This window comes from Toxorhynchites rutilus, chromosome 2 (assembly GCF_029784135.1).
Source record: "Toxorhynchites rutilus septentrionalis strain SRP chromosome 2, ASM2978413v1, whole genome shotgun sequence".
Taxonomy (NCBI): Eukaryota; Metazoa; Arthropoda; class Insecta; order Diptera; family Culicidae; genus Toxorhynchites; species Toxorhynchites rutilus.
The window spans coordinates 258,902,841-258,917,065 of NC_073745.1; the positions used below are offsets into that span (position 1 = coordinate 258,902,841).

Below are 14,225 nucleotides of genomic sequence, written 5' to 3' on the forward strand. Positions count from 1 at the left end.
CCAATTTTCAGAGTGGACCACAATTAGTTCTCGGCGGAGACGGAGTTGTTTCTTCTTCCATCTAACGCAACTATTTTCAATCATCACGTATGGGGATGAAACCCTCTGCAGAGGAAAATTTTCAAAACAAAATGATGACAAAAAATTACGGAACGGACCACTAGAGAATCTACTACGAGATAGTTATTTTTTCCGGGTTCGAAGCGGATTAGACTTTATAGTCAGAATAGTCTTTCACATTTCGTTTTTTCTCAGTTTCTTATACTGAAAGCATGTGCAAGGTTTCACTAGTGTGTAACCAATGTGCAACCACTGCGCACCTCAACAACCTCGTGGTCAGCAATATCTGTCGGTTTTGAAACAATTACGATGATATCGATCACGCAGTTTGGAAGTGTACTGTTAACGAAAATAATCAAAGAAAAGAATATATATATATATATATATATATATATATATATATATATAATATATATATATATATATATGTAACTGATAGTTGTTCATCACACATTCAAGCGCAAAAAAAACAACAACAAGAAGTCGCATAATGAAATGTGGGTTTGATGCGGTAAACCGTCAGTTGTTATTCTGCTGCTATGTGAATCAGTCATACTCAAAGCATGTTCTTCGAATTCATTAAACTGACATTTAAGACATGAAGGAAAATCAAAACATTTGCATCGTATGTTCCACCCTTGAGCGATATTATAAAAAATGTGAATTATATTTCAGAGTCGCATTTTAAACTCCGTCTACGAATGACGAATCTCTATAGTGCATAGTAGCATCTATGTAGCATGCTTCTGGCTGCGAATGTCATACTAACATTCCTTCCCTTCCTCTGGTGACTGTTAGGACGTGGATGTCGTCGTTATTGACTATTTAATGCTCGAATCCCTGAAACTTGCACAATGGGAATGATTTGCTACTTCCGAGCGTAATTCAATGTGTTCTTTGGGCAATTTGGCTGGTTCAGGTCAAACACGCGGAGCAACTACAGACAGTGTACAGTCTACCCAAGCTCAAGGTCAAGCTCAAGCTTTATTTCAGAATCACATTTTCTTCTAACTCACACCATTTTATACTGGTTTGTGTATTTATCTCGCGAAACATGAAAATGTATCTATGGTACATGAAAATGGTGTTTTCGAAAAAAAAATTGATGAAAAATGTCTTGAAATTGTATGAAACGTCGAGAACTACTGTCATCTTGAACAAATTTTTCGATGCAGAACTTGTCAATATCTCAACTTCAACTCTTCCCAAAAAACATGCTCTTTTCATTTGTTTGTCATTCTTTCTGGGGCAAACATAAACAAAGTTTATTGGCGGCATTTGAAAGAGCATATTTCACTCTACATGATGTGTGACTTTCAGATCTATGTTATTTTTTGTGTTTGAGTAAATTAAAACTGAAATTATGAATTTTTGGGTAAAAACCCATCAATAACTTTGAGTGGGATTAAGATATAGACAAGTTCTGCATCGCAAAATGTTGGTATCGATAAGCTCTTAAAGTTGTACGAAGACAGTTTTGATGTAGAATTTGAAATATAAAAATTGAAGCAGAAACAACATGTTTTTTCATGGTCACCCTAATGCAACTTAGAAAAAAGCGTTAAATCGATTATTTTAATAGATAGAAACAAGCTTTGCTCTACCAAGTAGTTTAGAATAACTGGGGCTACAACATTGTTGAACTATTTTTATCTCTATCTTTAAAGATAAGAAAGTTAGATTTTTCATTTCATCGACAATTTTGGTCGCCATATTTTTGATAACATAAAAATGAGCGCTCTATCATATGTAACAACTTTGTCTAAGACAGTTTTTGTCTAAACAATAAATATCCCCCAAAAAGTTGTTTTTAGCGCCTTCTATCCGAGTTGCATTAGGATAACTATGAAAAAACGGGGTTTTCTACTCTAACTTTTATATTTTAAATTCTACATCAAAATGGTCTGCGTACGACTTTTAGAGCTCATCGATACCAGAAAGAATGACAAACAAATGAAAAGAGCGTGTTTATTGGGAAGAAATATCAATAACTTTGAGTAAAGTTGAGATATTGACAAGATCTGCATCTTAAAATGTTTGTATTAGTAAGCTCTAAAAGTCTTTCGAAGACAGTTTGCATGTAAAATTTAAAATATAAAAGTTAGAGCAAAAAAAACAGTTTTTTTCATTGTAACCCTAACGTAACTTAGAAAAAAGGCGCTATATCGGTTATTTCAAGAGATAGAGAAAAACTTTGTTCTACAAAGATGTTTCAAATTATTGAAGCTACAACATTGTCGAACTATGTTTACCTCTCTACAAAGATAAGAAAGTTAGATTTTTTATTCCATCGACAATTTTGGTCACCTTATTTTTAACAATATAAAAACGAGCGCTCTATCATGAGTAACAACTTTAAGACAGTTTTTGTCTAGATATTAACTGTCAAGCTATAAATGCTAATTTGCTTTTGTTGTGCATTGGTATAAAAAAAACTAAAACACAGTAAACACATGCTCAAAAATATTGTGAGGTTTACAAGTTATAATTAGCAATTTAGCTTTTAATTATCTTTTGCGTAACTTGACTAAAGAACGTTATAGAATTAGGTTTCATTTGTTAAAATAACTCATAATCATACATATTCATTCCTCTAATAAACCATCCATGGTCAATAAATGGTCGAGGCGTTATGGAAAAGTAAAATTGAACTGCTAAACTTAAAATGCCTCTTCAAAATTAAATTCAGAGATGACGATTATACTCAAATAAAATTTAGAGTAGTTATTAATTTGTCTTTTCTCTTTTCCTTTGAAATGTAGCATACGAGGTCTGTTCAAAAATTGTCACAACTTCTGAATTTCCATGGGTTACGTATATTCGATTTCATACGTTTTTGTTTTGACTCGTCTCCGAATTTCCGAAACTTTACACGGAGACTTACTCCTGTTTGCTGACCGGTACTGTTTTTTGTTTGTTTTGACATGAAAAGTGTGTACATAAGACATCGGAAAATTTGCAGAAAATGGTTTCTAACTGGAAAAATCAGGGGATGTCGGTATTACCCTGATTTCTCCTATATTAAAAAGGTACCAAAACGTGTTTGTGAAAAGTTAAAACGCTGTCACATGATCCTGAAATCAGCTTTCATCTATGACATTATTCTAATGCATTCAAGAAACGCCAATCGCGATATATTTGAAAAACATTAATTTTAGGCCACGCACTCGATCATAATGAACCTCCCATTTCGGAAACATTTGTTATACATCAGCTTTATGATGGTTTTGGCTTAATAAATAGCTATAAATATCACTTACTTGTCCAACCCGCGAAACGCATCCGGCTCGACCGAAGTCAGTTTGTTCTCGTAGACGGTGAGTATTTCCAGCGTGTCCAGTCCCTCGAAGGCTCGGTTATGAATCACGGAGATTCGATTGTGGTTCAGGTTGAGAATCAGCAGGTGGTGGAGGTTTTTCAGCGCACTCGAGGGAACCGTCATCAGCTGGTTCTGCGACACGTCCAGCTGAGTCAAACCACGGCCTGTAAGAATGGTAATATTTTTAAGGTACAGTCCAGTATGAAGGCTATAGAGATAACATTATGAAAGCGATAATACAGTTCTACTTTTAGCTTTTGGGGCGAGTTAGGAGCACTGAAGCAACTGTTCCAAAGATTTACACGCTATAAGTGAGATCCAAAAGGAACGAAAATGGGTACAAGATGAATTGTAGTAAAGTAGCATCATTCGCTAATATTTCTATATCCTTGTCCCTTCCTTGCTATCCAGACAGAAAAGAAAATTGAAAATTGAAATAAATTGTACTTTTTTTTTTCTAATAGGACCATAAGGACCAACGCTATGGACCGGAATAAAGAGCAATCTTAGGAAGCAATGTTTAGCGAAATGGCAGGCCTCCTAGTTCATTCTGGCTAGATAATTCTACATAGATCCATGAACATATGATCTGACGTTGTCATTTTGTAAAATTATCTTTTCGTGTCTTTTCTCTCTTTCTTTTTATGAATGGACAACTCATGTGATGATTCCGTGCACCTAGCCTTTTTCGCACGTTTTCCTGAGGCTCGAAAACTAATTTAAGATTTTAATAGTACAAATGAATTATCGTTAAAAATAGATCTGTCTGTAATGAAAGGAATTAATCTATTTTAAATGAATCGAAATACATCAATGCTCACGCTTACCTAAAGAACTCAGCGATGTTTCCTCGATAGCGGCCAGACTGCTATTATGGATCGTCAGATGCCGGATATCAAGCGAGAGGAACACAAAGCCCTGCAGCTTGGGCAGGTTGTTATGTCGCAGCTTCAGATAGAAGATGATCGGATTCTTCCCTTTCAGCGCACTCATCGCGTTGGTAATGTGCTGCACATCGGTCGCCTCGCACATAATATCGAGTCCGTTCTTTTTCACCTGACACTGGCACGGATTGATATCGACCGTCGGGGGACATGTTTGGGCCGGGTTGGACTGAGCCGTAATCAACGCACACAGCTGCAGCAAGACTACCAGGTACACCGTTATCGGCGCAGACCTCCTCAAAGCTTCAAATGCCAACTGCTGCTGGGGGCAGAGGCGAGGAGAGGACACCGTCGATCGCTTCTTCGTGGCTGTCACCGTGGTGGTGGTCCCAGTAGTCTTCACTGTCCGGTGGGCATTCCCTGACGGCATCTTCCCGCGGGTGCCGTCCAGTGTAGTTTTTCTTCTTCTTCTTTCGTGCCGACACGTTGATTACGTTAACATCTGGAGAAAAAAAGAAAATAGAATACGAGCGATAAATACAATTTTCGAGTGACAATCTAAGGTGATTAACTACAGGGTCTGCAGCTTAGAAACAGGAAGCAAGCCGCCTTTAATAAAAACTAGTATTGATCTAAATCAAGGATTCTCAAACTATTTTGGGTGGGAGACCCCTTTTCTAGAATGGGGCGATACCATCGACCCCTATAGCCAATTTTCTTTAAAAATTATGTCTCTTGTTTTTTTCTTATACATACAAAATACTGACCAATTTCAAAACTTTACATTTGTTTGAATAATTAAACTTGTCATCATTTTTTGATCAAAATGATGAAATTCAGTAAATATCAAGTGTAACTAATATTTATTCATACAAATTACATACAAAAAATAATCGTAATGGATGAACCTGATGGTTTTCTATAAATCTTTTTAAATCAGTTGGTGAGTTGAAGCCTTAAATCTCCGCATTCGTTGATTTTCAATCGGTTTCTTTGTGTTGTCAAAATGTCTTCTACCACACTAAAGGCTTTTTCGACGAGGAATGCTGAAGGAAAAGCGATAAGGTATTGTACAGCAACGTTTCACAATGCAGAACACTGAGTTTCAATGTTACGTTGCAACCAGAAATTCTGATAGCCTTGGTTGAACTTCGGCTTAAGTTCCTCATCTGTGCTGATGGTAATCAATTCTTTTTGCATTATCACATTGGCTTCTTCCATGGCTGAGATACTGTACGGATTTATTATCCATTGAGAAATTTGTAAATTTAGGAGTTCCTCAAACCTCTCTGCAAAATCCTTGTGTAATGCATCCAAGTGAGTCTTGAAACTTTTGTGACAATTTTGACAAATGCGGAAACTGTGAATATTCTTTTCTGCTTAAATTTTGTTTATAAAGAATCAGTTTATTCACAAATACCGATATTATTGATTTAGTTTTCTGAGATCGTCCTTGCAGCTGCAAATTAATTTTGTTCAAAAATAGCTGAAATTCATTCTAAGTAAGACACTCTTGATAACCAGCGAACTTCAGTGTGCAGAAGTAACCGAATAAAGACTTCGTCGTTTCCCTCACATAGCTGAGTAGATATCCCAGAATTCAAAGGATTGCTTCGAATCTTGTTGAAAGCAATTATAACATATTGTAAAAACTGATGTAATCTAGGGCCCTTATTTTTTGTACCTTAGGCAGTTGTCGCTTTAAGTGAACTATAAAACCACGATGACGACCAATTATAGATAGTGCACCAACAGAAATAAGGTTCTTCCATGGAATAGCTCTGTCGAAAAAAAAAATGTTGCACGGCCTGGAAAATCGATACTCCTCTTGTATCAGTCTTTAAATATGCAGCAAAAAGCAGTTATTGGACCATATTTTCATGTCTGATATATCGAACTAACCCTAACAACAAAGCTTCATTGCCGGGTAATGTAGACTCGTCCAACTGAAGAGACAATTTGTTGGTGGGTCTGCAACACAGGCTGAATCAATATTGTTTGGAACGGGAAGATTCCGGTGGCGAAGTAGTAGCACAGACTGCAACGATGGAGCCAATGGAAATGTTAAAACCAGCTTGATAAAGACTACGAGAACAAGAATATATTTTTGACGTAGGACTACGTCTAACCGGAAGATATAGGGGTTGAAATGGAAATCTAGGCACTGAACAAGTAGGAAAAAATGCAAGATTTGGAACGCTTATAACTCGAGCATTTCTCAATAGATCGCCAAGGTTTTTGCATCAATTGATAGGAAATATATCTACGCATCTATCATAACGAATAACATTTCATTTTTCTTGAGATAAATAATTGAATAATTGTGAAATATCAAGCATTGTCCAAATGCACTATGTGCCAATTTTTGATTGGTCCATTTTGTGCTCCTCAAATCGTACCGACCAAAACGGGCAACCAGAGCAGCAGCGAAATAGAATGAAGCACGATTGGAAAGGAAAAAGAAAAAAATGAACGAAACATTGGTCGCAGTCTCACACATGCGTAATTCTCGAGCCAGCCAGTCAGCTTAAAAATCCCCGCTCCGCTGCCGTAACGATCATTCTCATTCAAACCGTACACCACATCGGTTCGCATCACAACACATCAACAAACCAACCCAAGCAGCCATGTCTGGACATGGTAAAGGAGGAAAAGTGAAGGGAAAGGCCAAATCCCGCTCGAACCGTGTTTATCTGGAGTTCCCCGCAAGGGTAGCTAGGCCGAGCGCGTTAGTACCAGTGCACCAGTCCACCTAGCCGGCGTTATATAGTTTCGGCCGCCGAAGTGATCGAGTTAGCTGGCAAAGCTGCTCGCGACGATAAGAAAACCCGCATTCGGAACAGAACACATTCGGTTCGGTGGACATCAAGATAACAGGCGGTTACAGCGAGTGGCGAGTGGCAAACGCAATCGCAAAATGGCATCAGGTAGCAGAAGAAAAAAGCCTTCCAAAAAAGAGTTTAGGAAATACAGTTCAATGCTTTCTAAAACATTATCCAAAATAATAACAAAACACAAATTGATTTTTTCATAATTTGTCTGCCAGGATCTGATGAGTATGTGAATTTGGCAGTTGTTCTGAGCTTATTGATAGTTGGGGACTTTCCTGATTATTCAATTTTCACCAATTCTTAAATTGTTTCCAGATTGAAAGTACAGTAATCTACAATTAGTTCGACATTTAGCTAATTGGACGGACATGTGATGCGACTTATTTAGTTGGACATTTTTGTAAACATAGAGATCCAAATTATGACCCCACATTGAAAGTCGACACTGTACCACTGTCATCGCAAATGTTCAATTACAGGTTAAAATTATCTCCAATCCGATACTGAGTGGTGGTAATGCGACGTGCCAGTGAATGTAATTTACTGTAAAATATGTCACAAGCTGGATGGGAAGAAATTTTCCAACTGTGAAAGCTGTGGCGAGTGGCAACAAATCGCTAAACAGAAAGGTTTAGCCGAACAAGATGGGGATATCGAGTGATAACAAAACAATAAACTCTTTAGATTGAAGATAATTTTGTGATCCTGAAATGGACCCTTTTTAACCTGCATGTGAATCCAACGAGCGAACAAATCGTAATGAATGTATTTTTTTGCCATCGCTCCCTTTTAACGCTCATTCGTTCGTCTCGTTGGACTCGTCCCTCTGGCTGAGTCTGCCGATTTGTCTCTATCCTGTGAGTGTGTACCGCTAGAGTATAAAACACGCGGACCCCAAAAAAATATCTTATTTTCTTTCAAACCGTAAACCCGTGTGGTTGTACGGCATCGGCATCGTGGACTTAACAAAGGAGGACAAGTTAAGGGAAAGGCAAAGTCTCACTCGAACCGTGCAGGTCTCCAGTTCCCTGTTGGCCGCATTCACTGATTGCTCCGCAAGAGTAACTAGGCCGAACGGACTGGTGCCGGAGCACCAGTATACCTAACAGCGATTATAGAGTTTCGGCCGTCGGAGTGCTCGAGTTGGCTTGCAAAGCTGCTCACGACAATCAGAAAACCCGCATCAAGAACAGCTTCGGTTCGGCTCTCATCAAGGGTACAATTAGTTTCAGTGAGTGGCAAAGTGTTTCTCCGGCACGTCGCATTAAATGTAATTTACTGAACAACATGTCACAAGCTGGATGGGAAGAAATTTTACAACTATTCACGTAGGAGAAGAAAATAAAACAATATATTTAAAATATATATTTAACAAAATCTGTCCCCTTTGTATAGTCCTACGTCACTCCGGTTATGTCCCCGACATTACCCACCCGTCTTTTTAAATTGCTCGAATTAAATCGTTCGAACGATAGTCAAATATGGCCGTAAACAAGAAGAAGGATGACCAGGGCCCGAAATCTTCGAAGATGAAAAATGAAAATCGACTCTCCACTCAGTAGCTTTGCTTCGACTAGGACTATATCGGCATTCGCCGTTAACATTATTTGAATTGGCTAGAAGATGATCTGCCACTCCATTCAACCTGACTTCAATCCACTGACATGAATCTTGTTACCCGCGTACACAATTTTATTTTTACGTCCAGTAAAACGAAAACATGATTTCTGATGTAAAAAAGAAGTTACACCATTAATGGACGGTTTATTGTCTACCCGCCGTGAAGTCAAACCTACGAACTTAGACAGTTATCAGTTATGCTCTAAAGATCCTCGCGTTAGTATTGGTAAATAGCGTGCATTTTAGGAGGAAAAAAAAATTCATAAAAACGGGCTTATATTAACAAAATTCGCAAATTTGTCACTGTTTCTGAACACAACACTGCACATTACTTTATATGTGTGAGTAATTTTTGTGTACGATACAAAAATAATCTAGCTGACTTGTAATATATGTCAAGCCACGTTGGTCTTAAACATCGATACATGCATACTTGATACATAAGAGAGAGAGAGAAACGAATTCAATTGTTGAGTTTTTGAAAAGTAGAAGAATAATACTTTCTACTAAAATATTAGTCATTCATATAACAAGGTGGAACACGTAACACAACTTATACAGTATTTTGAAATGTCCAAATAAGAACTTGTGTTAATTAACAGGGGTCGATTTCTAGATCTCGTCGACCCCCAAAATCAGTTTTGGTTCATATCGACCCCCGCGAAACTGATATCAACCCTAGGGGGTAATTATCGACCACTTTGAAAAACCCTGATCTAAATGATTCACAATATACTGCTATATAATATACTGGGGCTGGTTTTTCAACGAAATTCTTGCTTTCCGAATAAGCCCTTAAATGGTAGTACTGAGGTGAAAAATAAAAAAAAACAAATCAAATTTCCAACTAAAAGAATAACACACGACATTGACAGAAAAGTTGGTTTGGATGGTTTCACTTTCATTTTATCGTATACTCGTCTGCTTCTGAATTAACGGATCCTGTATCTAATTAGCGATGATATTGAACTGAACTGAAAAATAAATCATAAACTGACGTTCTTGTGACAACAGCATGCCAAATCAAACTAATTTCATTATGCTTTCCTACGTTAAAGAGAAAATATGTCATAACTTAACCTGAACTCGTTAGCAATAACCTACTTCCGTCATATTTCAACAATGCAAGCAAGCTCTCATGCTTTCGAAATATGTTTGAGCACCACTGTTCACATTTTACTAGAGTTGTGCATCTTTGGTATGCATTCACGATTCAGAAATCTATTTCGGTTCCTCTTGTGTATTAAATGTTTTTTTTTTCTTCGCCATTTTGCGTTGGTTTCGGGGTGGTATTCCTCCCGCTTTGAGCCAGAAGTGAAGGATGCAAACAGGAAAGTTGTGGAATTGTATCCCCCGCGAATTGTATCTCACTTGACTTCTGCACTCGGCTTTTTTCTGTCTTTCACCACCATGACAGAAAAAGTTTAACTACGAAAAAAGAGTAATCTTGCTTGAACTTGCGGATTTGGGGTGCTGTTTTTATTATTAATTTTTTTGTTCTTTTGCATCCTCAGATTTGAAAAGATGAGAATTCCCGCTGATTGCTCGCGGAAAACGGCGACGGAAGCAAAACAAAAACAGCAATACTTTGGTTTATAGTTGATTCCGCGGGTCCTTCACTAGTAGAATTGGGTGGAGGGAACGCTGAGAACTGGTCTGGGCCCCAGATGTCGGAGTAGCGAGTTAACTTTCTTTCATTGGAGATTCTCATTAAATATTTGTGTTCGCGTTCGCATCGTGTTTTGATAAAACAGCCATGAATAATAATCTTATCCCATAAATCTTTTGAATGCAGATAGACGAGCGTAGAAATCAATTATCAAACGACAAAGGACATCTCGAAAACTTAGACAAAATTGAATGGTATTCATCATCATGTAGGCTGAAACACAACAAATTAAGATGTCAGATATGGAGACCGAAACATCCCAATTATGAGAACACTTTGGACCTGATTCTCGAATACACTTCACGGTGGAAACGAAATGAAGTATATCCGAGATGACAACGGTACGGTGTCGACATCTGGATACGAAATAAGTTTCTCACTAAAACTTATCATTATAATTTAAAACGAACTTGAGATAAAATGTTGGTATGAGATTATTTCACAAAGTGAAGAAAACAAAGTTTTCCATTTACATTGAACACTTATTTGATACGGAGAAGTTAATTATCATTAATAATTTTTAATTGTAAAAGTGCTAATTCTGCTTAAGAACCCATTATTATCCTTTACGCTTCACTAACTCGTAAAATGTAGTTCAATGGCGTGCAGTTCATTTCGTTTACACCGTGAAGTGTATTCGAGAATCAGGCCCTCGTTAGTATTACCTCGAGCCAACCGCGAGTAATCGGTTACATATTACAAACAAAGATGATAAAAAAATTGTCAAAATATTGAACTACCGGCCCCGTCAGGCTATGGTGTGAGCCTTGATAAAAATATATATTTTGGATTAAAAAAATTGTAAGGGATTGTATCTAGGACACGACCGCATATTTTCGACGTTGTTTACCACTTCGAATATTATTTTAGAATGCATCGAAATTTTGATGAAGCCTGTGTCTCCGAAACTAACCGCAGAAAGGAACAGAATCTTGTTTGAAAGAAAATACATACAGTGATGGTGAATCCCCTCCTTTCCTTCCTTCGCGGATAATTCGTCCCCTTGCTATAAATATTAGAATAAGTTGAAATGTAAATACACTATAGATATACGAATAGATTTAAGAAATGAGTGTTCATCAACATTGTTACAATTTCCTTATATCTCATCCTTCTCCTAAAAATATGTTACCCTCCTAAACTCGAGTACACCGCGAGTAATCGGTTTTCCACCTTACTAACCATAGATGTAAGAAAAATTGTTTATATATATAGTTTTAAATTATATTTTAGAATTCGGCTCCTTTAAACTTAAGTAACTGAGCCTGTAAAAATAAACGAATTAATAAAAAAAAAAAAAAAAAGTGATGATGAATGAATTATGTTTGTATATTCCCGTGCATTTGGTTTTATTCCGGTTTAGATTTTGTCTAACCGTTCCAGCTACCCACATGTATGAATGCTTTTTTAATTAGTGTAAAGTAGTGGGTGGTGATATAGGCGGAACGGGAGACGGTTCTGGAGAGTTTGTTGGTAACGACGGCCGTGTGGTTGGTTTTTTTTTCTTTCTTCACTGGTTTGCGGCGAATGTGTATTTGTGCGTGTCGCAGGGATGGTATATCATGGAGCGTACAGGCGTAATGAGCTAAGTTTCCTGTTATACATACATTATACATTTCTCCAAGTAGATCTTTAATTCTTTAGTTCCTCAGGATGTTGGTGAAAAATATGTGTATCGTTGTGCACTCAATCGTCGCGCGCTCTTTATCTTGGGGGTTTCCCTCTCTTGGCCTTGCACATATATTTGTATTATTATTCCAGGGAATCCAGAGTTGGAGCTGTGTGTATGTTATACATTTCGTTTATTCTCCATCGGTGTATATGTGGGTATGTGTCTGATGTTTTGCGGCATACAGGGATGCCAGGTGATTTTGATTTGGCCTAAATACCAGTATTGCTACATGAGTAGCAAAATTGTAGGAATTTGTAATGTTTTTGCAATTCAGTTAAAAAAACATTGTAATAAAACCCTATGTGTAGAAGAGCTAATGTTCCGTTTTGTAATTCTTTCATAGAGCTTCTTTTCGTTTTGTATAAGAGTGATTATGTAAATTTAACTTCTCATGTTTCTCAAAAATAAATCGATTGGAGAGCACGTGCGATGAATAACGATACATATCGCCGGCTCGATTGATTTTAGAAGAGTTCTCTGGATTACCTTCTCAGGTCTCCCAAAGATAACTGTACGCATTCGAGATAGGATTTCGATAAATTAGAATATATAAATTCCCCTCTGATACCTGCTCAGGTTCTCCAAATATAACACTTCGTCATCACGATTAGATCTAGTTACAAATACGTGCGATAAATAGTAGAATATGTAGATTTCTTAAGGTTACCTTCTCAGGTTTCCCAAAGATGACGCGGAGAGTTATTTCAATGAAAGGTATGTGCGATAAATAATTTCTCATGAATATCAACTTACGTCTGGTGACAAAATATTCCGTAAGTTCACATGTATGCGATGCGATTGGTCACGAAGTACAATGTAGGTAAGGTAGGTCGAGTGTTGAAATATTCCAAGAGTTCAGAAAGTCGGCTGTTAGAATATTCTAGGAGCTACAAAGCATGCGATGTGATAGTCCACGAAATATATTATAGATTTGTTTTATTATGGATAGGCTCTCAAGTGACCTTCTTAGGTTTCTTATGCATTACCTCCGTCGTTGGATGTCAAAATATGTAGAAAATAGAATGTTCTCGAGCCAATAAGGCACGATATGTATTGCAGATCCTTCTTATTGTAGAGAGGTTTCTTAGTGATCTTCTCAGGTTTCTCATAGATGTCGAAATCATATATAATCATATATAATTGTATTATATTCTTTGTTATAATATTCCAGAAAGTATAGAATCGTACGTCCGGATGTTTATTACCTTAAATACATTCGATTTTTGAGATTTCGTTTCGTCGAGCAGTTTAGAGTTAGCGTTTACAGAATCACATCACTTACCGTAGTGAATCCTGATTTTTAACCTATCCCACTAACAAATATCCCTTCCATGATAAACGCTAGGGAACCACGCTATAGAGGCGACCCTTCTGGCCTTCGGGCGGCGAATATCATACTAACATTCCTTCTCTTCCCCTTCCCCTTCCAAAGCTCGAATCACCGAAAATTGCACAACGAGAATGATTTGCTAGTCCCAAGCGTCATTCTGTGTGTTCTTTGTGCAATTTGGTTGGTTCAGGTCAATCACGGAGAGCAACTACGAATTGTACAGTCTACCCAAGCTCAAGCTCAAGCTCAAGCTATTTTAGAATGCATCGAAATTTTTGTAATAGATTATGTTCTTCGTTACGAATAAATTTGGTGAACGTCTTTTCACGTTTGATATGATGCCTAGGACTACCAAAATATGTGAACGGAAGAATTGTCAAACGATCATTGTATTTTTACATTTTCCTCTGAAATTATTGCACATCTCATGTTTACGTAGTTCTCGAACCGTGAAAGTTCATTCACCTTTTATATCTGAAATGACGATTTTCCAGGCTTCTCAGTTTAAAAGTACGTTTTAGGGCAACATATTTTTTTTTCTTTTTTTTTATTTATTTGTTGTAACTCATTTGACACTAGTCTTGATGAATAAAATGTGTTAGGTAAGAGTTAATTCAAAACATGTCTAATTCTGCTAAAAATGTGTCTAGTTGGTTCATTAAAATCAAAAAACTTTTCTACATCAGAAACGAACAAAACTTGACAGTAGTTCATTGTATCCAAAAACGGTTCTATGGAAACTTGGTTGCAGCAACGTTGTGTTCCGAAGCGATCTATTTGACACACGAAAGTTCAGCATTGACAGTAGATCAGGAGCATCTGCTTCTCCGTTTATCAATT

The 14,225-nt window shown here is 37.2% G+C and overlaps 1 protein-coding gene across 2 annotated transcripts in view; it reads right to left on the reverse strand.

Moving 5' to 3' along the window:
* The window catches only part of LOC129770071 (leucine-rich repeat-containing protein 15), a 166,988-nt gene that overhangs the window by 42,228 nt on the left and 110,535 nt on the right, over positions 1 to 14,225 (reverse strand). For both annotated transcript variants that reach the window (XM_055772689.1, XM_055772688.1), the window contains 2 exons: positions 4,207 to 4,765; positions 3,321 to 3,543 (listed from right to left, as the gene is read on the reverse strand). In XM_055772689.1, the coding sequence (XP_055628664.1) occupies positions 3,321 to 3,543; positions 4,207 to 4,693 (710 nt within the window). In that variant the 5' untranslated portion in view covers positions 4,694 to 4,765. The remainder of the gene's footprint in view (positions 1 to 3,320; positions 3,544 to 4,206; positions 4,766 to 14,225) is intronic.